General features: G+C 30.9%; 1 protein-coding gene and 1 long non-coding RNA gene across 6 annotated transcripts; one reads left to right on the top strand and one right to left on the bottom strand.

The window, feature by feature from the left end:
* Nucleotides 1-3,781: 3,781 nt before the first annotated feature.
* LOC146995168 (uncharacterized) lies at nucleotides 3,782-10,240 on the bottom strand. 5 transcript variants are annotated; one of them, XR_015043589.1, is made up of 3 exons: nucleotides 10,105-10,240; nucleotides 6,640-6,782; nucleotides 3,782-6,463 (listed from the first exon to the last, which is right to left on the bottom strand). It is a non-coding gene; the product is annotated as an uncharacterized LOC146995168 (long non-coding RNA). The 5 variants fall into 5 exon arrangements; XR_015043591.1 differs by having other exon boundaries at nucleotides 10,080-10,197; XR_015043588.1 differs by having other exon boundaries at nucleotides 9,877-10,183.
* Nucleotides 10,241-10,479: 239 nt separating this feature from the next.
* On the top strand, nucleotides 10,480-23,408 carry Hsp83 (Heat shock protein 83). Its single transcript, XM_085825737.1, has 8 exons — nucleotides 10,480-10,634; nucleotides 10,763-10,921; nucleotides 11,221-11,587; nucleotides 18,401-18,997; nucleotides 19,220-19,410; nucleotides 20,067-20,483; nucleotides 20,973-21,197; nucleotides 23,040-23,408. The coding sequence occupies exons 2-8, from the start codon at nucleotides 10,763-10,765 to the stop codon at nucleotides 23,256-23,258; spliced, it is 2,175 nt and encodes a 724-aa protein (XP_085681863.1). The 5' UTR covers nucleotides 10,480-10,634; the 3' UTR covers nucleotides 23,259-23,408.
* Nucleotides 23,409-24,734: the final 1,326 nt, after the last annotated feature.

Here is a 24,734-nt window from a genome sequence, read left to right as displayed (position 1 = left end):
TAATACTTTTAAATGAAAGTATTTTATTTTAATAAATTTTAAAACCACATTTAAAAATTTAAGTCAGTTACAGTCAAAAGTAGTTAATCCGGACTCGTCGTGACTTCGGCGATTCCGGATTATCGATCATCAGTTTAAATCTCGTAAGATGGCATGCAGAAATTCTAAAATTAAAAATATGAAACCATAATTTATGAAATAAAGAACAATTATGATCTAAAGGGTATCGAAATTTACAAAAAAAAAAAAAAAAAAAAAAAACTTAATATTTGTTTACTTTATTAAAAATTTCTTTCAATGTAAGCTGTTTAAGTTGCTTCGTTTTATGTGATAATACTTTCTCTTTAATTCTATAAACAGACATGATTTCTTGTTCAGTTGCAAAGTTCCGCTGTTCAAGTCCCGTTAATTCCTGTGCCGAGAATACCGACTAACTTGTCAATCGAAATTTTTTTGTTTTCACTAACCTCTCTGTCACATTCTTCATGTCTTTATCCATTTTTTTCAGAAATTCCACTTTTTGTTTGATGGACATCGAAACATACTTTCGTTTTGTATTATCCTTTGGGTAGCTCCAGAATCGGAAATTCTATTTGACATAATCGAAAGTTCAAGTTTACTTTTATAAAATTGCTCTTACAGTCTGAAAAAAATAATAAGCCGGATCCAATTCGAAGAATAAGGAACAACGCAATCATCAATATTAACTGAAATAGATAATTAGATAATTTTAGCTTATACCGTCCATTATACATAAAACGCGCACGCGAAAAGGTTTTCTGCACTTGCGCACACGCATATGCGCAGTCGTAAAAGGTCTTAGGTGCACGCGTAAACGCCTATGCGCATGTGTCAACGCGGCGCATGCGCAGAAAGTTTTTAGCTTTGAAGTCCGGATTATAGATCATTTCGGATTATGGGTGTCCGAATTAACGACTTTTGACTGTATTTATTGTTTGTTATTTGATTATGACAAAGCACATTTGTGCTATTTGCTGAGAAAAGGATGCCAATGTGAAGGACTTTCAGACAGTACCTAGTTCATTTCTATTACACGTGGAAAAAACTATGAAAACCCGCATGCTATTAAGCTATTAACTAGGATTCAGGCTAGGTCTTTTTACACACAGTCAGAGGCACATCATGCTGAAAGAGGTTGAAAAAGTGCACAACACTTCACGAGTTGAAAATTTTAATTTCAATGTTAACAGCCATTGCAGCTCAGAAATTTGCTTGGCCAATAGTGGGTTATAAGTTAAGCAGACTAAAATAGCACAGATCTAGTTTAGTAAACCTAGATGATTAAAAGTATTATTGCATATTTTGCAACAAAATGCCAATTCAATCTGTTCAGATAGAGCATAACGAAGATGCTATTGAGGCTGCTGAAGAAAACCTTAGTAGAAAGACCACTTAAATTTGTTAGAAACACAGTACATTCAGTGGCATTGGGATATTTCATTGAAGTCTTCCATCTGTTTTTCACTCAAAGCTTCTACATCTGAAAAATAGTTTAAGTTGTTTCATTTGGTGATGCAAGTGGTCAGGTAAAGAAATCTATTTTAGAAGCTGAAGTGCAGGAGGACAATTTATATTTTTAGGGAAGGGCAACTAAATACACAGTAACATAGTATTTGATTTAAGAAGTAAAAACTCAAGGACTGAAATCAACAAAACATAATAGCTTTGTTAAAACAAATAACACTTTTCCTGTAACTGATTCAGGCGTTTTACCACTGATACTGATAACAAAACAAGGAATAAAAAATTGGCAACTAATACTATACACTTTTCACAAAAACTCGACTGGATTTTTTTTTAAATAAAGAAATATTAAAATTTATTAACTCTAATTTTTGTTATATAACTAATTCAGGTTTTTGTTTTGCATATATTTTAACATAATAATGACAAATATGAAAAAAATGTAGTTTCTACTTTTTCAGATCTCAAATATGTTGGATATTTATAAAAGTTTTGTAGTTTTTTTCAGATTGTTACTGCCAATGACGAATGAAATTGATCGAATTGTTTGTTTAAACAAGGTCTCTTCTGCTTGCGTTGTGTAACTCAAACATGTGGTGTGCCAATTATTATTATTTTTTTTCAGTGTGGTGCTAAGAGCGGAGAACTTAAAGGTTCATTTTTGTTATATTAAGTTCTTTTACATTAATAAAGGAAAAAATGCTAGTGAGACTACTTATAAAATTTGTGCTGTAAATGGACAGAATGCTATTGATGAAGATCTGAGAGAAGAACTAAAAAATAATGCTTCGGGGGATAGTAAGATTACAAAGAAATTGTACACTAATGAATTGTTGCCATCAAATCAGACAATAAATTTGGAAAAAATTTAATAATTGAGACGTTGTTTTCCATAATGACAGTGCTCAGCCCCAGATTTTGATGAATGTGAGAAAAAATATATTTTGAGAGAGGGTTTTGTGTCACCAGGGGCATAGCTAGAGGGAGGCAAGGGGGGCATCTGTCCCCGGGCGCAGAATCCAAGGGGCGCCAAATCGATGTTACGACATTTTAGAATTAATTGTTTCCCATCGTTGGCAAACAGTAGGGGGCGCGAAATCTTCAGTTGCCCCTGGGCGCTGAAAACCCTAGCTACGACTCTGTGTGTCACTTCCCATATTCATCAGATCTTGCACCTTTGGATCTTCATCTCTTTAGGTAACTTTAGGCAAAATTATCTGAATGGCCTAGAGTTCATTTCTTTAAAGACAGTCAAACAGCATATTGATAACTTCTTTCCAAATAAGCCTGAGTAAATGAGTTTTTGAAAAAGAAATTTTCCAACTGCTGCAGAAATGGCAACATCAGACAGCACAGTAATAGAAAAAAAAAAAAAACGCTGCTTATGTGATTCAATAAACTTTTCTAATGTTTTTGCATTGCTCCATTTATATATATCATCAAAACACCACAGAACCTTTTAACTGATCCAATATTTCACAGGCTCACTTCTGATTAATCTGCTACAGATATTTCAGAAATTTAATTTGGTCATTGTTAAACCATAAAAATATTAACTACTAATATAAATTTGAGAATTACGTTTGAAAGCTGATATGATAATTATGACAAATGATCATTTAAGCATAAAAAAAATAAATATTTATGGTAGAATATGGTAGTTTTGAAGACAACTGGTTCAGTGATCTTAAGAGGCCCATTCATTACTTTTGAATTTATCCACATATGTTAATCAATGTTTTATATAGAAGTTACCTATGTTCCTGATGTATTCTACATTTGTCTTAATCTTTTGCCCCCCGTTTTTTTTTTGTTTTTTCCTTGGTTCAGACTATGTAGCAAGAGGGAAACAAAAACAGTAATATATAACTACAAAGATTATTATGAAATTACACATTTTTATTTCATTAAAGTAAATGGGAAGATGAACATCCACGGTTAAAATCTCTACTAATTTTCAAAAGGTTCGTTACATAAGTTTTAACTGGGATTCAGCATTGTTCATGAGTGCAAGACTAATTATAATCAATATGCCTGCACTGAAGAATGTAAGTGGTATAAATATGTTTTAAAATGCAAACCTTTTTTTTTTTTTTTTTTTCGCTTCTTCTTTTTAACCTTCCAGCGAGTACGCCCTCTGCACCAACAAGAAAGGTCGTACGTATTTCCTAGATACACTATCATAAAAAATAAATTTTCCAGAGCAAAAATATTAAAATTATTTTGTAAATAGTTAAATGTTAATAAGTACAATTGAGTTAAACAATATTAACTTTAAATTAAGGAAAATAAAACATTTCAACTGAACTTTTGTATTTTTAATCAGTTAGTATTACATTAAATATTACAAAAAAAAAATCAATTTCATAATCACTTCATTGCAGTCTGAACAAATATGCTCACAGTGCTCTAGACAAATGAATTTTAAACAAATCTCAAAGCTGAACCTCATAATTCTAGTGCTTGTCATTTTGACAGGGCCTGCATCTTTTTTTCCCTAATGTCCTTTCTTCAACAACATCTAATTCTGCTCTTCGTTTCAACAATTTTAATTTCAGGTCACTTTGCAGAGAGGTACGGCTTCTTCTTTCAAAGTTTCCCTTCACAAGAGCATTTGCTAGCTTTCGCAGATATTGCCTTCTAAATAATTTTTCAATATTGTTTGTTGAATGAATTATGTAGCTGTTGATTGCTGCTATATTCAGCATAGAGAAGAAAACTACAAGAGGCCAACGCCTATTGTTCCTGGCAACATTGTAAGAAGCACAGAGTTTGTCACTGTATCCACACCTCCTTTGGTAAAATTATAAAATAAGATAATCTCAGGCTTTTTTTTGGTCATGGGTATCTTCATCTATTGCTATGTCATCATGAAGACTTGAAATCAATATGACGTTTCTATAATGTTTAGGTACATCAGAGAGAAGAGTCATACTTTTTCTAAATCCAAAAAGACTGGTATTGGGATCCCAAGTTTACGTCAGCTTGAACTGATTCGGAATTTGAGGTTTATTTTTTTTTTCAAAGTACCTACAAATGACAATTTTTTTTTCTATCTAGATCCCATACTAATTCAAACCTTGAAAACCAGTTGTCTGTGGTTACATTTCTTCCAGGTTCTGTCAACCTTTTTACAACATCTTGTGGTTTGTTGCTTACATAAAAAGTATCATCGGTACTATTCGGTTTCGAGGGCTGTAAAAAATCGCCAAACTATTGTTGATGCCAATACTGCCAAAAATAATTGCGGCAAGAAAGGAAGTATAATAGTAAAACACTATCTAAGATTGATGTTTTCATTTAGATGAAAGGTTAATTTCATATAATACTTTATTATTATTATAATTTATATGAAAAAGGCTAAACATGACTGAATGTGAGCATAAGAGTAAATAACTATTTCAGATCATTATTAGAATTTATATAAAAAATGCTAAACATAACTGAATGGATGCTTGCATCGCTATTTCGCTACTGACTTATCGCTAAAGCATAATTTCATCTCGTTGGTTGTTCAAACGTAATTTTCTATAATGAATGATGCCTTTTCTCTGAAAATATTCTCGGTAAAGTGCAGAATCGCTCACTTATTTGTTCGCCGCATTTTACAAAGGTAAAAACAATTGGATTTTTGTCAATTTTCTTTTACTATTTAAATTAAAATAGCTCGATGTGTACATAGATAAAGTCCAAAGTGTGCGCAGTGATATTTTTGTGCAATTCTAGGATTTTTTTTTTTAAAGTGAAAATAGGTTGATGTGCACATGGATACCGAGTACGTGCAGTTCTTAAAAATTCGTCAAGTATTGGATGATTTTGCACTTTACCCAAAATTCTATTGCTGACTTTTCATCATGGGCAATTCCCAAATTGTTAAATCTAAGGATATCCAAAGAATAAATAAATAAATAAATAAATTAAAATCAAAAAAAGGATTTAAAAATTAAACTAGTATTTCAATGGCGTCTTAAGAAATATAGAACTATATAAACTTACGCAATCTGAAATCAGCGTGTATGTTAGATTTGGCACACTGTTAAATGGGCACGTTTGCTAGATTTGGCACTTTTGCGCATACATTTTCGCTGCAATTTTTTTACGGCCCTCAAAACGGAATAGTACTGGATCATCTATCTGGCTGCGCTCCAGCATAAATTTCCATATTGTATGTGTAAAACTTACGAGCATCTACTCGAAATCCTTCTAATTTCTCATCGATTGTGATATTCTCTCGAAGTGAACAGAGATTAGCAATTAGAGACAAACTTTTCAAAAATGTTTCTTATTGGAGCCAAGCGGTCAACTCCTTATCGTTCTGCTCTTGTGTTTATGTCATCAAGCTATAAAGCTCTTAGTAAAAACAAAAATCTCTTCAAGTTCATTACTACTTTAAAATCATCCATTCTTCACAGTTCCTCAAGATTAACTCTGTTACCATGATAAATACCAGCTAAGCTACCCAAAAGAGCTTTTATTTCTGCTCCATCCGTGTCTCTGCTGTCCCTTATACGAGAATAATTAGACCTCACAGGAGAAATAAACTTATTCGTACCTTCATCGATGATTTCTATCATACTATCAGTAAAGAGGCATTTAAATACATACAAAATATCTGTTAGATATTTAGCTTCACCGATGATTCCAGGAACATGAACACGTGTTATGAAGCACTCATTTAGTTTTCTTAAACGGTTCTTCATGCCATGTCCAAGAATCAATGACTTTTCTGTTTTTCTTTTGATAAGCTATATACACTTCGGAAGAATTATAATCATTATTTTCCCCTTCAGAATTGCTCTCTGCACTTATCTCCGATTCTGAATCACCTTCTCTTTCTGAAATTCGCTCTTCTTTATCTGTACTGCTTTCATATAAAGTAATGTCCTCATCGTCATCACTGTCACATAAAAGCAGATTTCTTATAATTTCAAGACCCTTCGGGTCATTCATGTCAAGCATTTTCTTTTATTCGCCATAACTGAAAAGAACAAAAATATCATACATGGTTGCACGTATGTGATGCATACAGTGCTTGTATTTTATCATTAAAAGTAATCATGCACATAAATTATATAAAATCATAAGATTTAGATGCAAAAGAATAAAGATTTTCTATTAAAAAAAAAAAAGAAATTAGATATAACAAAAACTTACTTCAACGGTCACGTGTATTTCTGGAATACAAATAGTAAATCTGCAGACTCCCATTAACCCCTCAAAATCCAGCAGACGACTGAGAGAAGGATGAATGAAGAGGAGAGAATAGCCAAGGACACACGGTCATAGCGGCCTCTGGGCTACGAAACAAATGTGGAATTAATATCTAGTGCATCTCACACATACGCGCGCCCGCTGGAAGGTTAATATTAACTCTCTAAGCAGCAAGGCCACATATATATATATATATAAATGTAGTAAGCTCGCCTAAAAGTTACCAAGAGCTGCTGCTCCAAAAAGTTCAACACGTTTTTAAAAATTAATACATATGAAAATCAAACCATTAAACATGTAAAACATTAAAAAAACAGAATCAGATAAAAAAGGTAAGCGGAAAATGGTAAATTAGCCCAACTTGACTTCCAAACTGGCTTTTCAAGGGAAATTTAATTTATTTGAACGTCGAATCAAGCTAACCCCATTACGCGTTTCGCCAAAACAGACAATTGAAACTTTTTCGGTACAAAATTTTTTTTTTTTTTTTTAAATTTAGACAAAGTGTCTTGGAAATTTTAATAGTCTCAATTCTCTGTTCCAATTTCCCGACGCGTCCGCACAGAATGACACATTAAGGTGTTAAAATATGTTAATACCTAAACACCTTAAATCTAGACTAAAATCAAAATTAAAATCAAAAATAAAATCAAAATAAAAACGAAAATAAATAGCGGTCAGCTATTAGTCCTAAATATACAAAAAACATACGGGCTGGGCCTGCAAGCTTAAATATTAACAATTTAATTTTTTATATATTTTAGAAATCTGTAATGATTTTTATCTGATTCTGTTTTTTTAATGTTTTACATGTTTAATGGTTTGATTTTCATATGTATTAATTTTTTAAAACGTGTTGAACTTTTTGAAGCAGCAGCTCTTGGTAAGGCAAGCTTACTACATTTTTTTATATTTTACTTATTTTGCAGCATATTGCGCAAGATGTTTTCTAGACCAAAATTAGTTTTTCAAAATTGTAATTACTACCTTGCTTGATATATATATATATATACCTCTTTACTGATAGAAAATATTTTAAGCCATATATATATATATATATATATATATATATATACATATGGCCTAGAATATTTTCTTGTGATATCTGTAAGAACGTACATATTAAAATGTCAAAGAAATTAAGGCAATATATCAAAAGTACACAAATCCAGGTATGAAATACTAGGAGAGATTTTACTTTAAAATCAGAAAAATAATTTGTTCTCATAGTAGTTTTGGAAAATTTGTGCTTTCTCAGCGAAAACCCTGGCCGCTCAGAGGGTTAACAAGGATTTTAAAACTTGTGAGATAGCATAAGTTTGTCCTACAATAAAATAAAAGTCTTTCTTACAGAGGCTATGAATTGCAATTAATAAACATAAACAGATATCTCTTATCCCTGATGTTTGGATACACAAACTACAATAATTAATTTTCTCAAGTGGACTGTAACTGTCTTTTATAAATCTCCCAATATCTAATAAGTCATGGCTTTTAGTGAGCCATTTTACGATCTTTTTTGGATGCTCACAGCGGCAACTCTGGCTTTTATAACACCATATGTCATGTGGCTGCTCTAATCGTATTGCATGGCATGGGCTCCAATACATGGTGAAGAATGCCCTGGCATCAAGAAGTATTACAAGTTTCGTTTATTCTTCAGCTCTACTGTGCCTCAATAACTGGTGGGATTCAATTGGTTCATCAGAACCAGTTCCTAAAATGTTTTGAGTTTGAAGTTAAAATATAATAAGTAATAGTTAAAATTGTATTTTCATGTTTACCTGTGCATTCAGTTTCATAATGTTATCACTTATTTAAGAAATGGACTAGTTCTTAAGTTTGGAAACCTACTATTTTGCCCATAAAAAATAAACTACACTCTTTTTTTTAAAGTAAACATGTAGGCCTTTGGCAACATTTGAAATATTTACATTACAACTTTGCCAACTATGCATCGTGACCTCTTTAAAAAGAAAATACTAAATAAACATATCCTTTTTACCTAACTGAAATAAAAGTAAGTTCAAAATAGGCTGCTGACTGTCAATAATAAAATATCTTGATTCTCAGAAGTTAAATTTTCCTTCTGTACAGATAATGCAAATGTTAACTGTGGGTAGCAAAATTTAGGATGAAATTTGAAGATAATATTGCAATAATCTCATTTCGTACAATGCCATGAGATATGCATCTGATGGTTTAGTTATGGATATAAAAGTGATAATTTTAAAACTATATAGACAACTTTCCAATACTACCAAAAAAGAGAAGATCTGAAATTTTTTATTTTGATCGATAGGAAAGCGATTGAAAATTCCTCATTATGCGCCATGTAATAACAGCAAATAAAAAGACTTTTAATAAGAGGAACAAAAAAGGTTTATTTTCCCTGATTTTTATGGCTAAATTTTTTATTTTCACGATGGTCATTCTAAACATCGGAGAGTTTCATTTAGAAACAGGGATGTCATCTCAGCATGCCATATGCCTATACATTTAAAATAAACAAATGAAAAGAATTATTGTTTTTTAACTTATTTATTACTAAATATTTATTAACCATGTTTAATCTATAGTAATGGACTAAACCATCAGTATTATAATCAAAAATTCAAAATGAAACTAATTGCATAATACGTACTATATCTTGTTTCTCTCAGCTCATTGCCCATTATAACAAGACAGAGTATGATGAAGAATTTATTAAGTTTTTTTTTTTTTTTTTTTTAAATCGAAAATCAGATGGCATATTTTACAGCGCTAGAGGAGTGTTATTTAATTTCGGAATAAAAGTAATTAAGCAGAATGAGACTGAAAATTTACTTCCGACAGTGTCGTTACTCTTAAGTTTAATAAATTTTTCATAAGCAGGAGAGTGTTTAAAATAATGATCTATAAAAGTACTCAAATTACAATACAATTTACTGACTGTTATGACACAGAACATTTGAAAATGTCGGTCTGTAAAAAAATTTATTTTGCTTCATGTTAAGACAAAGTATTTGGAATTTCTACGCACCTTAAATATTATGCATATTTTAAAATGTTACAAAGTATACCTCAGAACCCGCGAAACTGAAAATTTTAACGAATACACAAAAAATTGCAAAAGATTGAAAAATAATTTCAGATACAATGCATTTAAATTAACAAAATATCACATGTCCGATTTTTTACTTGATTCTGATCTGAAAGAGAGATTTTGAAAAATATCCTAATCTTAAAAATCTTCCAGAAAATTTATGAAGCATTGAGAGCAGCCATTGTTTCGTAAAACGGTATGAGAAATTTAAATAGATTTTTGTTTGCATTCATAGATATTTAAAATAAATATTTCTGATCTCTTACGCGTAATTTAAAATCAAAAAAATGTTACTAACAGTTTTAAAATCAAACTGACAGTACCATTTTAGCGATATAAATCGTACGCTTCACTCAATTTTCTAAAAACCCCTCTATCAAGAAAAATATCGCGCCCAAACATCAAAACCGGTAGCCACACGTAAAATTACGTCACTTCCGTCTCTGGATCATCCTCGATCGTTCTAGAACGTCATAGAATATTCTGGAAGTATCCGGCGAATAGTACCTTTACCGGTGTCTTCTCCGCTTTCCGGTAAATAGTTCTAAAATTTATTTTATTGCTTTTCAAAAGTATACAATTTTATGCCAGGAAAATTATACACATGTTTTTCGTAAGATATTTGAGTGTCTTAGTGAAAAAATAAAAGTTTTCACAAAACCGATTAAAGGTTACGAAATCGTCTCGCGTACTGTTACAGTTAACTATATATATCAGTGCTAAGCCGGTTTGCGGTCAGGTTATACTCATTTTCGTACGCTCTTAGTACAGCGAATTTTTTGCGGCATATTTAACTTACTCTCGTGCGAGAAAATTCCATTGCTGGTTATATTGCAATTTCTGAATAGCAAAGGTAAGTACCGAAAGTTTTTAAATTAGTGGTTCAGTGTTGATCAGTATGTAATACCTTATACAATATGGCTGATACACGAGTAGAAAGTTATGAAGCAAAATGGCTGAAATTCTGAATTTTCATTTTAGATGCCTGAAGAGAACGAAGTTCGTATGCAGGAAGAATACGATGATGCGGAAACGTTTGCATTCCAGGCTGAGATAGCTCAGTTGATGAGCCTAATCATCAACACCTTCTATTCCAATAAAGAAATCTTTCTTCGGGAACTGATCTCAAACTCTTCGGATGTAAGTAATTCTGATTCATACTTGACTGTTGTAACTTCATAAGATTGACAAACTAAGTGAGGTAATTTACGAAGTCGCACAACGTGACCATAATTTGATGTCGTCGTAAAGATGTTAATTGGTTATAGATTATTTCAGTTTTACCGAAGGGCTCTAATTTCGGTTAGCATAACTGCTGCTAATACAATACGTCTTAACTAGCAAGTTTATGCTTTAAATTCGTTCATTGGATGATGCAAGGAAATATAATGTGATGTAAAAATTAGTACCTGCATTAACCATGTCAATTTTTTATTTAGGCACTTGACAAAATCAGGTATGAGAGCCTCACAGATCCTAGTAAATTGGAAAGTTGCAAAGATCTGTACATCAAAATCATTCCGAACAAGGATGATAGGACCTTGACCATCATTGACACTGGTATTGGCATGACCAAAGCAGATCTGGTGAACAACTTGGGAACAATTGCAAAGTCTGGTACCAAAGCATTTATGGAAGCACTGCAGGCTGGTGCTGACATATCTATGATTGGACAGTTTGGCGTAGGTTTCTACTCTGCTTATTTAGTTGCAGACAAAGTGACTGTAACATCAAAACATAACGATGACGAGCAGTATACTTGGGAATCATCAGCTGGTGGATCTTTCATTGTTCGACCTGATCATGGTAAGTTATTTAGTGTAGTAATTATAATTGCAGTAGTAATTATAATATATTAAGAATAGCTGAGAATGCATGTTGGAAGTTTGTTTAGAAAAGCATTTTAAGTATTGATCTAACGATGTTGAAAAGTTGTTATAAATGTGTAGTCGTTTGTGAATGCTTGTTTAGTGTGTGAATTCAGTGATTAATTTGTTCATCAAGGGGATAATTTTATTGGAATAGCTCCATAGACTCCAACCTTCAGCAAACCTTGTCAGTAGTCAACGCGCGAACGACATTTTTACAACTTTGAAAATGTGTGCGTAGCGTATGTTGTAATTAACCATTTATTAATTTTAAATTAATAATTAATTGTAATCAATTTTATTACATTTAAAATCCATATACATATAAAACTGAATAATTAAAAATATACATTGTAAATTATATGCACATTTAATTAGAAATTTTCTTTTAACTCTTCAAGCATTCACCAATAAAAAGTACTTCAAATCACTACTAATCATAGAAAAAATCAGAAGCTATAAATCATATCTTTATTCTGGATATGATTTCTACAGGGAAATAAAATTTAAATAACCAAGAATGATACATATAAGTATTAATAAACAAAATATGCATAATTTATGAATGCAAAGATTTATGTGTAGCATGCTTAGCAAGCTTAAGTTCTGATTTTGAGAATGTTATTTTATAACACAGTTCTTCATTTGCCTGCATATTTATTTTTTCAATCAAAACCTTTGAGTTTTAAGACCTAAATTTGGTCGAAATTCAGTCTGATTTTTTTTAACAATAGAAAAAAATTCTTTCGCAAGCTGCATTTGAATGAGGTATTAAGACAGCAAGCATTACAGGAGGCAGTACTTTGTATTTAATACACCCATTCATATTTTTTAATTTGGCAATTTCTCCCCATGCTATATCAATATGCAAATCTAAAATTTCTTTCAAACCATCTACTTGATACATGGAAAATTCAATTTCTACTTGATTCAGACATTTTTCATCAATAATGGATGGAAAAGTATTCAAGTAAAGAACAGATGAAAATAAGACTTCAGTTTTCAAGTTGATGTCAGCAACTTCAGCATGTTTTAGAAATGGATCACTCAGTGGAAATTTATCAATTATATATGAACATGCAGTTACAAAAAAAGCTTGCACAGAATTGAAAAATGATTTCACTTTCATTCAACTTGGCATTTTTTAAATATAGTCTTGTTTTGGCACCAATCACTAAATTTTCATTTTCTTTTTGTTTACTATACTTCTGAAATGGAATAGACATTAGAGTAACATCTTCATTTTCTTTAGAAATTACTGATGGTTTTACGAATCTAACAAATTCATTAAGAGTTCAAAAAGTTCTCTTCTCAATTTACGTATATAAGGAGCTTGTTGCAAATTAATATTTACTGTTATAAACAAAGGCAAAGTATTTTTCAAAAATAACAATTACAATTTGGTGGTTGGTGACTGTAAAATTTTTTTAATGTTTTGCAATCTCTTTCCTTCATTCTCACTGTTATCTGGTTTATCTCCAAAAAATTTATTCTAAAAGAGAAATTCAAAAATTCTAAAAGAGACAACCATCTCGTACTGCAATATTTCAAAATTTTATGAGATTTTGCATTCTGTCCCAAAATTTGTTGAGCAACTTTAAAGCTATGCTTCCGTTTCGAGCTTTTCTCCAAGTAAAAATATATATCTACTATCAACATTTCAATTTCTGAGCCAATTAATTTTTCAGTAGCTTTTTTTGCAGCTATATGCAAGAGGTGGCACTGACAACCTTGGGTGATTATACTTGGTTGATGCATTTTGATAAATGATGCTACACCTTTAAACTTTCCAATCATATTACTAGCATTATCTGAAGAAATTGATAAGCAATTTTACCATTCTAAACCTTTGTTTTTAAAGTTTTCATTTATACAATTAAAAATACCTTCTCCTGTATTATTCGTGCATTCTAAAATAGAAATCAATGAAGTAATTATCACTCCCTTTTCTTTACTGTAGTATGTTATAACCAATGGGTACAGTTTGTTATCATTACTTCCATCAGTACTTAGAGAAAATGATGTACTGCACACTGATTTTATAATATCAGCAACAGTATTTTCTGCAAGTGTTTTCACAATAGCAGCAGTTTTGGTATGACCGCAGCTAAATTTTTTTGCTATGGCAGAATCCGGAAACATTGCTTTGAAAAGCTCTTTGGAATGATCCGAAACAGAAAGCGGTAGATTATGTTTAATTAAAAAACGAACAAAATAGCATTCGGCTTTTATAGGATCTGTTTCATCATCTTTTATTAAAAAATTTGTTATTTCTTTAGATTTTATGGTGCCAAGTTCTATATGCTTTTGAGAAAACACATGCCGTTTAGTCATCTTTTCCGCCATGAGCAACTGAGAAGTCTTTGTTGCATACACTGCAGTGTGTGTGATTCACAGAAATTTCGGATGCTTTAATGCATGGAAATTCTGAAGAATATGAATTTTTAAACTTCTGCTTTGATAATTTTGGCTTCTTTGTTCGAGACAGCATTATGATTAAAAATCTTTCACCTGATTCACAGTTCACAAGACACACGCTAAGCTCTTGCCGTAAACCACACGATGCAGCCTAAACACGCATCAGCGAGGAACCTGGGAGACGGACAATTGGGTGGAACTATTGATAAGTTGTTAACGGTTGGAGTTACTGATCTACGATTGGCTAATTCTTCAAAACTGGGAACGCACTCAACACGTGATATATGATAACACGAGTATTCAGCAAATCATCGGATGAATTAGTTGGTTCCGTTTTGCGTACTGGTTCTCCTGCTCTTGCTTCTGTAAAATCCGTAGTGTTTTTCATACTTTTCGTAGCTCGTAGTTTTTCATGAATTTCCGTAGAAACTACGGAGAATCCGTAGTAGTTGGAGTCTATGTAGCTCTAGTATTGGTCCCCTTGGCGATTATTCGATTTAGCTGTAAACTTATCTTGCCACCGGCTTTGACGATCGGAGAAAAATGGCAGATTGTCATCAAAACCCGTTAACAATAAATATATCTAGACTAAATAAAAATTCTAGTGTAATCCTAGTATCCGGTGCACACAGGATTTGACTACTTTTAGTGATGAGCAGTAAAAACTGTACATATACGATGAGTAGTTAACAGGTCATTGAAAGAAAATATGTAGTTAAACATAGTATGTACTATTTATATAATATATATATGTGTGTATATACATATACTATGTGTGTATAATATATATAGATGTTCTTTGGATCATTTGGTGTTTGCGATAATTTTCAAAGTCGCGCCAAGGCTGCACTGTATACTAGGATTTTACCAATTTTCAACACTTAATATTGTTAAGATATAATTTTCAATACTTAATATTGTTAAGATATAATTTTCAATACTTAATATTGTTAAGATATAATTTTCAATACTTAATATTGTTAAGATATAATTTTCAATACTTAATATTGTTAAGATATAATTTTCAATACTTAATATTGTTAAGATATAATTTTCAATACTTAATATTGTTAAGATATAATTTTCAATACTTAATATTGTTAAGATATAATTTTCAACACTTAATATTGTTAAGATATAATTTTCAACACTTAATACTGTTAAGATATAATTTTCAACACTTAATACTGTTAAGATATAATTTTCAACACTTAATACTGTTAAGATAAATTCTTGAAAAACTGCCATTATTTCAGCATAATGAAATTTGAATTGAAATGAAGACTAATAAATGGATTTTAAAGCTAGTATGTGTTAACAGTTTTCTTAAATTCTGTTGTTAAAAGTAAGAAAAAAGTTTCAAGTAAATTGAATTAATGTAACAAGTAAATTTTGTACCAGTGTTAGAAATACTTTTGGTTTAATCCTAGTATCCGGTGCACACAGGATTTGGCTACTTTTGACGACTTTATGATGAGCAGTAAAAACCGGACATTGCGATGAGTAGTTAATGGGTCATTCAAAGAAAATATATAGTTAAACATAGTATATACTATGTATATAGTATATATGTTATATATATACACACATAGTATATAGTGTATAGTATATATATAGACGTTCTTTGGATCATTTTTGGTATTGGCGATAATTTTCAAAGTTGCGCCAAGGCTGCACCGTATACTAGGATTTTACCATACTTTTTAATTAAAAATAATTTTTGTATATACTTTCTAATTTAATGAAGTTATGCATATAAATGGTTAATAATATCAATAAGTGTGTTTTTAATCACTAAATTTATTACAAGTAATTTATGATAAGTTAAAAGATAAAATTGAGTAGTTTTTATGCTAATGGTGGGCCCACCAGTGGCTGAGCGGTAAAGTCTCTGAACATTGGTGCTTTGGTCCGAGGTTCTAATCACCTGAACAGGCTGGCTGCATGGGTGTTTTTGTGGTTTTCTCCCATGTGTAACATGTATTCAGCCAGTTTACCTTAAGTCCTCCATGTAGGCATCCTTCCCCTTGGGCAGATAGCCCTAGTGTGCTTTGCCATAATCTTAATAAACCAAAAAAGCAAATCATGCCAATGGTGATAACATATAATAACACTTGTAGCTTGTGATTGTCTTTGGAATACATTAATGGTGGAGATAAGCCACTGATCTGTTTTTTGGAATCTACAAATGGTGCAGATTAAGCCACTGATAACTGGTAATTCAGCCTGCTTTTTTGTGGTTTTCCTTATATGTGATGTGAATCTTATCCAGTCCTTTTTGAAGGAATCCTCTTTCTGCTAGCCTGCATGTTTTATACATAATACTGTAGTTTTTTAAATGCAGATCTCTATATATTATATTTGCCCTTTTACAATAAGTGAGGAAAAAACGATGTGTTTTTAATTATGAGTTAGATAAAATATTTAGAAGAGGAATGGGAGAAAGTGCAGAATTGCTCATACTCGGTATCCATGTGCCCATCGACCTATTTTCACTTAAAAAGTCAAAGAAAATTAACCAAAATCAAAATCTTCTTATTCTTGTAAAGAGTGCCAAACAAGTGGGGGGGGGAATTCTGCATTTGACTTAAGGAATCTAGGTTATTTTTCTGCACCTTCCATTGCTAAGTCTGTCCACATCAATTTTATATGAAAGCTTTATGTAGCAATGATTTAAAGCTGTGAAGGTATTTGTACTTATATTACCATTTGAGGCAATATTACTAGGATGCAAGATTTGTAATCTTCAGTCTTGCATTATAATTGCTGAAAGTTAAATTCCATACTGCTTAAGTTTTAAGGCAACTTTGCATTAAACTCGTTTGTGTATCCTTTGCCTACTAGTTTATTATAATTTTATATTTAAAATTAATTGCTATCATAAGTTATCTTGCTTCAAGTGGCATTCTGAGTCGTTAAGTACAAAGTGTAAAAACTACTAAATAAGAAGGCACACTTTGAAAAAAGATCTTTTTACATTATTCTCAAGATATGTTTGTTATTTTAAATGTAATAGTTTGCTAAATATTTGTTATTTTATATGTAATAGTTTGCTAAATATATATTGCTAAAAATTAGTTTAGTTGCACTATATGATTGTAAATAATATATCTACACTTTACACAACATAACTGTTATATTGATTTCATAATCTTTAAATGTAAGTACTTGCTATATAGTCAAATTTTCATATATACAAATTGTACACTTTTATTATAACAAAATCAGACTTCTGTTAAGTCTTAAGTAATGTATGAAATTTGCATAAAATTTAAAATAAAAAATTGACAGTTATGGTGGCATGTGTTTTTAGCTCTGTATTCAGGGTTATCATATTTTTTCATTTATTGCTCATAAAAAGTTGCCAATGCAATAGTTGCTAGGAAAGAAGTTTAGAAAAATGGATTGATTAGTGAGTAACCTTGAGGTTTAAACCAAATGTGCTAATCACTGATGTTTTAAGCTTTAAATGTACATGGTGTGAGTGGCTTGGAGTGTCATGTGTATGGATTTGAAGTAAAATTTGTATAATTTAAACAGCTAAAAATGTGTAAAACTAAAACATTAGTAGTTACTGCCATTTATGAAAGTTCTCCCTAATTCAAAATTCTGAATTTTTAATGATATTTTTATTATGTTTAATAAAAAATGTGCAGTGATGCCTTGCATTTTTAGGTACTTACTGCTTAGCAAGAAAATCTATCTTATTGAGATTTCTTTTTTTCCCAACAGTCTATAAGTTTGGTTTGTAATTTTAAAAAGGATTATTTTGTAATTACTAGTATTATCTGTGCAGGTGTTAGGTATGTGTATGTTAAATATTCTAAGATGGAAAATATGATAGTGTTTTCGGGAATCTGCTGAAGTTTCAGTAAATTTTCAGAAGTTGTAGTCAAATAGTAGTAAAATACAAAGGAACTTGATGTTAATTTGCTGTTAATAACTAACAGTATTAAGTAAATTTTAATATTTTTAGGTTTCTTGCAAGTGGTTGAGTTGAGTAGTATAGCTGCTAATCTTCCCATAAAACTCTTAATAAATTGCCATAATTTGTAATAATGCTATTTTCATTTGTTTTTGTGACCATGCTTGGAAATGTTTGTATGTATGCATCAAAAGTCTTAAGTAATGTGAAATTTTGAAAGGATAATTTAATTATAGTTGACAGCAAATTAAAGGTGCTTCCAAATTTGAGCCAGTCGTTTAGGTCCTTATTCTCTAATAATCAGGATCTTGTAATTTTGCGTAATTTTTGGAAAAAGACTTGCTTTAAATTAGATTATAAAATAAACTTTATTGTAATTATTATTTTGCATGTTCTTATTGTTTTTAGGTGAGCCATTAGGCCGAGGCACAAAGATAGTCTTGTATTTGAAGGATGATCAGCAGGAATATGTAGAAGAAAGGCGAATTAAAGAAGTCATCAAAAAGCACAGCCAGTTCATTGGTTATCCAATTAAATTACTTGTTCAGAAGGAAAGAGAAAAAGAAGTATCTGATGATGAGGCTGAAGAAGAGAAAGATGAGGAAAAAAAAGAGGAAGATGATAAGCCTAAAATTGAAGATGTAGGTGAAGATGAAGAGGAGGATAAAGAAAAAGACAAAAAGAAAAAGAAGAAAATAAAGGAAAAATATACTGAGGATGAGGAGTTGAATAAGACCAAACCTATCTGGATGAGGAATCCTGATGATATTAGTCAAGAGGAATATGGTGAATTTTATAAGAGCTTGACAAATGATTGGGAAGATCATTTAGCAGTGAAACATTTCTCTGTCGAAGGCCAGCTGGAGTTCAGGGCTTTGCTGTTTGTTCCAAAGAGAGCTCCTTTTGACTTATTTGAAAATAGGAAACAGAAGAACAACATTAAATTGTATGTAAGGAGAGTATTTATTATGGACAACTGTGAAGATCTCATTCCAGATTACTTAAGTAAGTGGACCTTTTGAGCTTGGCTTTAATTTTACATTTAATCATAAAAAGTAATCAGTTTTATGAGTTGTCGAATAATAAAAGTAACTGAATTTTCTCAGTTTTTATCTGGTTCTAAATTGCATTAAAAAAAGTGTCTTGTTAAATAAAAGAACTGTGCCATTAAAATAGTGTTTTTTAAATCATGAAGTATTTCATTTTGAAAATGGGTTTTTCTTACAGATTTTATCAAAGGTGTTGTAGATTCAGAAGATCTGCCATTAAATATATCCAGAGAAATGCTTCAGCAGAATAAAATCTTAAAAGTTATTAGGAAGAATCTTGTTAAAAAGTGTTTGGAACTCTTTGATGAAATTGCTGAAGACAAAGATATGTATAAAAAATTCTATGAGCAGTTCAGCAAAAATCTGAAGGTATGTAAATGAAACACTTAAAAAAATCTTTGTAATATTTTATACTATTATCCTGAATTAGGGTAAACTGAATTAAAATTTAACCTTTTCTTGTATAAAAGTGTTCTGGATTATGGCAATGAATTATTATTACATAGACTTGTCTAGAAACCTTGGTTTATTTAATGAAAATTAACATGAAGATGTATGAAAAATTCCAGAAAAGTCTCCTTTAAAAGTAACATAATACAGACTGCAATGTTAAATCCAACTATCTCTAGATTTTGGATTTTTAGCTTTTATTAAAGCATACTAGAAAAGACATTTCTTAAACTAAACAAACCTGTAGTTATTAAGGCTTATTTGGTAACTGATAAAACTTTTTCTCTTTTATCATCTGCTCAATGTTGTATAGAATTGTCTTAATGTAGCATGCATGCTAACTTGAAAATTTTTTCACATCAACTAACCAGTCATATTGGCATAATACAATAGAGCTTTTCTTTGTTTAAATAATGTTGCTGTGCATTGTGAAAACTTAAAGGGAACTAGTTCATTTTTTTATATGTGTGTTGTAAGCTGTGCATATATAGGTCCTATTTTGTATGATGTAGAAAAATGCAATGTTTGTTTAAAAAAGGAATATACTGATGTTCACAAAATGTATTTTTTTATAGTTGGGAATTCACGAGGACTCGACTAACCGAAAGAAGCTGGCAGAGTTCTTAAGGTATTATACATCATTATCTGGGGATGAGTATTGTTCTCTGAAGGACTATGTATCCAGAATGAAAGAGAATCAGAAAAGTATTTACTTTATTACTGGTGAAAACAAAGACCAAGTTGCTAATTCTGCTTTTGTTGAAAGGGTTAGGAAACGTGGTTTTGAAGTCATTTATATGACTGAGCCTATTGATGAGTACTGTGTACAACAATTGAAAGAATATGATGGGAAAACATTAGTTTCAGTAACCAAAGAAGGACTTGAATTACCTGAAGATGAGGAAGAGAAAAAGAAGCGAGAAGAGGACAAAGCTAAATTTGAAAACCTATGCAAGATCATTAAAGACATCTTGGACAAACGAGTAGAAAAGGTATGTTAGAATCCATCATTGACATTTCTTTATTCCAGAAGTAAAACTTTTATATTAGACTTTAGTGTCAAAATTGTAGGGATCTGGATATATGTTTCAAAATTTACTGTTTTGAAAATACACACACGCACACAAAAAAAAAAAAAATTGAATGTTCTATGAAATTGAGCAGTAATTTTTTCTGAATGAAGGAAAAAGACCTTGTTGGATATGAATAAGTTAGGAAACTGTTCACTTTCTGATTTTTTATTTTAAAAGTTGCTGTGCAGTGTTTGTTATAAGCTAAGTGAATTCTGTGCACTTTTATGCACCTTATAAACAACTTTTCTAATTGAAATTGCTAAGTCTAGAGGCTAACACTGAAATGTATTCATTTTACATGGCAGGTAGTATTTTGAAAACTACTAAAGGGTGAAAAGATATTTTAACAAATTTCAGAGTTAATTGTTAATTATATTTTTGATTTGTATTGAAGTTGTCTGTTTACAGGTTGTAGTGTCAAACCGTTTAGTTACTTCACCTTGCTGTATTGTAACAAGTCAATACGGATGGAGTGCTAACATGGAAAGGATAATGAAGGCTCAAGCTCTAAGAGATTCAAGCACAATGGGTTATATGGCAGCTAAAAAGCACTTAGAAATCAATCCTGATCATCCCATCGTTGAAAATCTGAGGCAGAAAGCTGAAGTGGACAAGAATGATAAGTCTGTGAAGGTAAACATTTTATTTCAAGGACCTATCATTATCTTACCATTATCTAATTTTAAGGTAATGGATATGCCAAAGTGTAGATTTATTGTTCATTTTCTTTCAGTACACCTTTACATAATTGCTAGTGGTCGCTACCGTTCCAGAATTAAGAAAATAAATCATCGCTTTAATTTTTTAATGCTTTTTAACCTTTTCGCGACGGCGCACCTTTGTTTAAAACGCTTGTGCAGGACGGAAGAGAATCTAAGGCAGTCACTGTACAGGACGGAGGTTTTGCATTGTTAAGCCTAATTTTATAACAAAAATCAGAAAAACAAAAGTTTCGCTTCTAGCATTGTAATTTTTGGTATCATTTTAGATTATTACTTGAGCTCTTATATATCTTAAAATTAGCCCTTAAAACATTTATTTCTTTATTTTACATGGAAATATACTTAAAAAATTGCTTATCTTCCATAATACTTTTCGGAAGAGCTATTCAAATTATTCTAAAGTTTTAATTGATAAAATCCACCAATAAAGTTTAAAATTATTAAAAAGAACACAATAAAGACTTTACAGTAAGAAGTAACAAAATTTAAAATGAAAACGAGCGTGGTAAATTTTGAAGCACAGAGAAGTATCACCTTGTAACTCTTAGAAAAAGTATCACTTTTTAACTCCTTAGAAAATGAATCGGTACTCTCCTTTGCGTTAGTAAATGGTTCACTAACCATACTAGGGTATTCTTCCTCTGATAAATAGCGCCTCCTTCCCGTCATAATAGACTGGAGGTGAGGCTTTCCTAAATAAAAAAAAGAAGGAACGGAAATATATCTGAAGGCAATGCAAAACTTAAAAAACTCCGCACAGTAACCCTAAAAGACCGTACAAAGTAGAGGAAAAAAATAGAATAAAAAAGGAATTGGATATAAATCAGATACGAGAATGTTTTCATTAGCACACAGGGATTTAAAGAGCCGCAAAATACCAAAAACAGCCAGAATATAAACAATCTGAAGGTCAGAATACTAAAACTACGTTCAGTTTAAATGTAATGGACACAGAGTGCCATCTAGTGGCTATTAAAAATTGTTTCAGCTTAAAATGCATATCTGCACTGCCAGTTCTCCAGGAGTGCACGGGTGAACCGCCCGGGCCTCACATGCGTCCGTACAGAATGCATATATGATTCGCCCGTCGCGAAGAGGTTAAGTGAAACTAGAAAAGTGCAGAAAATCGATATGCTTAAATAAGCATGCCCAATTAAAACATTCAGCAGTTAAAAAAAAAAAACCTTTGTTTTAGTGTAGATTTTAAGACTATCAATTTTATGCCAAATCTAGGTTGTTGCTTTGTATAAATTTAAGTAGTAAATGTTATGTTCAAACTTGTATTCTTAAACCAATTATTAAAACAAGAAGTAAAAGAAATCATCTGGTTACGAATGGCTATGGATTTGCCAAACTCGGATATTTATTTTTCTCTGCATTTTTGTCCCATGAATTCTGTTTGAAATTGGCTTTCAGAATAGTTTTTGACACTGCTACTTGGGAGTATATTTTTTTTATGCATGTTATTGAAAATGGCATTTGCAATCCTCGAATGCATCCGATTATGAAACAGAAGAATCAAAAGATTTACATTAATTTTGAATAGTTTCTAGGAAGAGATTTGAATACTGGTTTCTTAATTTGTATATTAAATTTGAATGAAATCTGCATATTGTATGTAAAAGGATTAGTGACTGGAATAATTGATCTCTAGTGTTGATATCCAATTTCTAGTCTGCAATTAAAATTGATATTAAATTTTAAATCTTTAAATATGTTTCTTTACATCTTGCTTAATATTTTTTTTTTACAGGATCTGGTTATGTTGCTGTTCGAGACATCCTTGCTGTGCTCTGGGTTTGCTTTGGAGAATCCTCAGACTCATGCATCTAGAATTTACCGCATGATCAAGTTAGGTTTAGGTATTGATGAAGAAGAAATTGCTGGTGCAAGTGGTGATGCAGTAGTTGAAGAGATGCCTCCTCTTGAAGGTGATGATGAAGATGCTTCTAAAATGGAAGAAGTAGATTAAGTTCATTAGCTAAGCTAATTTTTCTAGAACATGGACATTTTTCAAATTCCTATTGTACATATATACAAGCTGTATATTTATTTAATATTTGTCATTCCATTTGTTGTACATTCTTCATAATTGGAATAAATATCAGTCAGTTCAGTAGAAGTTGCCTTATGTTTTTTAATACTGAAAATAATAGAATTTTAAACTGCTAAAGTAATAAATATGCTTGGAAGTAATTCATATGAGAAGTGCTGGTAAGGAATGTTCAAGGTGCTACTGTTACAGAAGTGGGAAGCAAATGGTTTTCTTAATGCATGTAAGTTGTAAATCTAGGATTTTGTTGGAAGAAAGCAAATTTAAAACTTTTAATGTATTGTAAACTGTGTAGTGTGGCCATTAGCTGTATGTGTCTATGTTACTGAATGAAGTAGTGATTCAAGAAACTGTATATATTTAAAAGCTTCTGCATTTTAACTGAAAATTATTGCCGATCTTAACAGATTCAAATGCAAAATTGCTGTGGCACTCTATTATAAGAATCTTGGGATAAAAACATGAGCATGGCAATGTTGTATTTCTAGCTAGTATATTTGGATGATTTGAAATTGGCAAGAAATCAACAAAGCAGGGATTTCTCTAGTGTAGAAGTTTTCCAAAAAGGTCTGAGAATTCCTTGAATCTCAAATTTCATGTGCTAAGAAGATTGCAAGGAAGATATTGACAGGGTATATGATGAGTTTTTAGCTGTGGTAATCATTCAGCTTTTTGTTAATTTGGTTGAGGATTACAAAAATTAAGATCAAAGTTTATTGTGTTATTAATATTAAAATTATGCATTATATTCTTTTCTATTTATGGAGCTTTTTCCTAAAATTTCTCAAATATGACATTTTTAGCTTCTGATGAGTCTCTTTTAAATGGAAAACTGAGTCAATTTATAATTAATGCTCTATTTGGTCCATTTCAAGTTAGAGCATTTTAATAGTGAAATACTTAACTTTCTCTGAATATTTCTGAAAGGGAATAAAATAAATTTCAAGATTGCTTTATAGTATGAAAAATTCTTGTTTTGAATAGTTTTGTTAGTACAAAAAATTCTTGCTTGAATAGTTTTGTAACGTATTTGTCAACATGATTTCAATTTGTTTACAATTCAATGCCAACTTTGTTACATATTTAGGTAATATTTGTAATCATTATAAATTTAAATTCATTTAATATTTCTTCACAGTAACTTTAACTTGTTTATGAATGAACAAATCAATCATTTCAAACATATTACGAGTAATTTAATAAATATTTATTTGTTAAAGGCAAATATAAGCTTTTTGAAAGTGCATGCCTAAATACCCATATATTTTTCATTTCAGGCATGTGCAAATCTTTAATTTCTGTGCATTTACTATATTTGTCAAGTAAAATACACTAATTTTAACAAACCTGAGAGTTTTACATAAGAAATATGTATAAATATAATTTGAATGAAAA

This window comes from Stegodyphus dumicola, chromosome 10 (genome assembly GCF_044657685.1).
Source record: "Stegodyphus dumicola isolate Sdum_Otavi_A_Nest chromosome 10, ASM4465768v1".
Classification (NCBI taxonomy): Eukaryota; Metazoa; Arthropoda; class Arachnida; order Araneae; family Eresidae; genus Stegodyphus; species Stegodyphus dumicola.
This window is presented reverse-complemented; position numbering and strand designations above follow the sequence as displayed.

Bases quoted from the DNA above. Each gene is read 5' to 3' on its own strand.
- Hsp83 (XM_085825737.1), top strand. From the start codon at position 10,763: ATGCCTGAAGAGAACGAAGTTCGTATGCAGGAAGAATACGATGATGCG. The intron at 10,922-11,220 runs GTAAGTAATTCT...TTTTTTATTTAG, and splicing joins TGATCTCAAACTCTTCGGAT to GCACTTGACAAAATCAGGTA. The intron at 11,588-18,400 runs GTAAGTTATTTA...TATTGTTTTTAG, and splicing joins CATTGTTCGACCTGATCATG to GTGAGCCATTAGGCCGAGGC.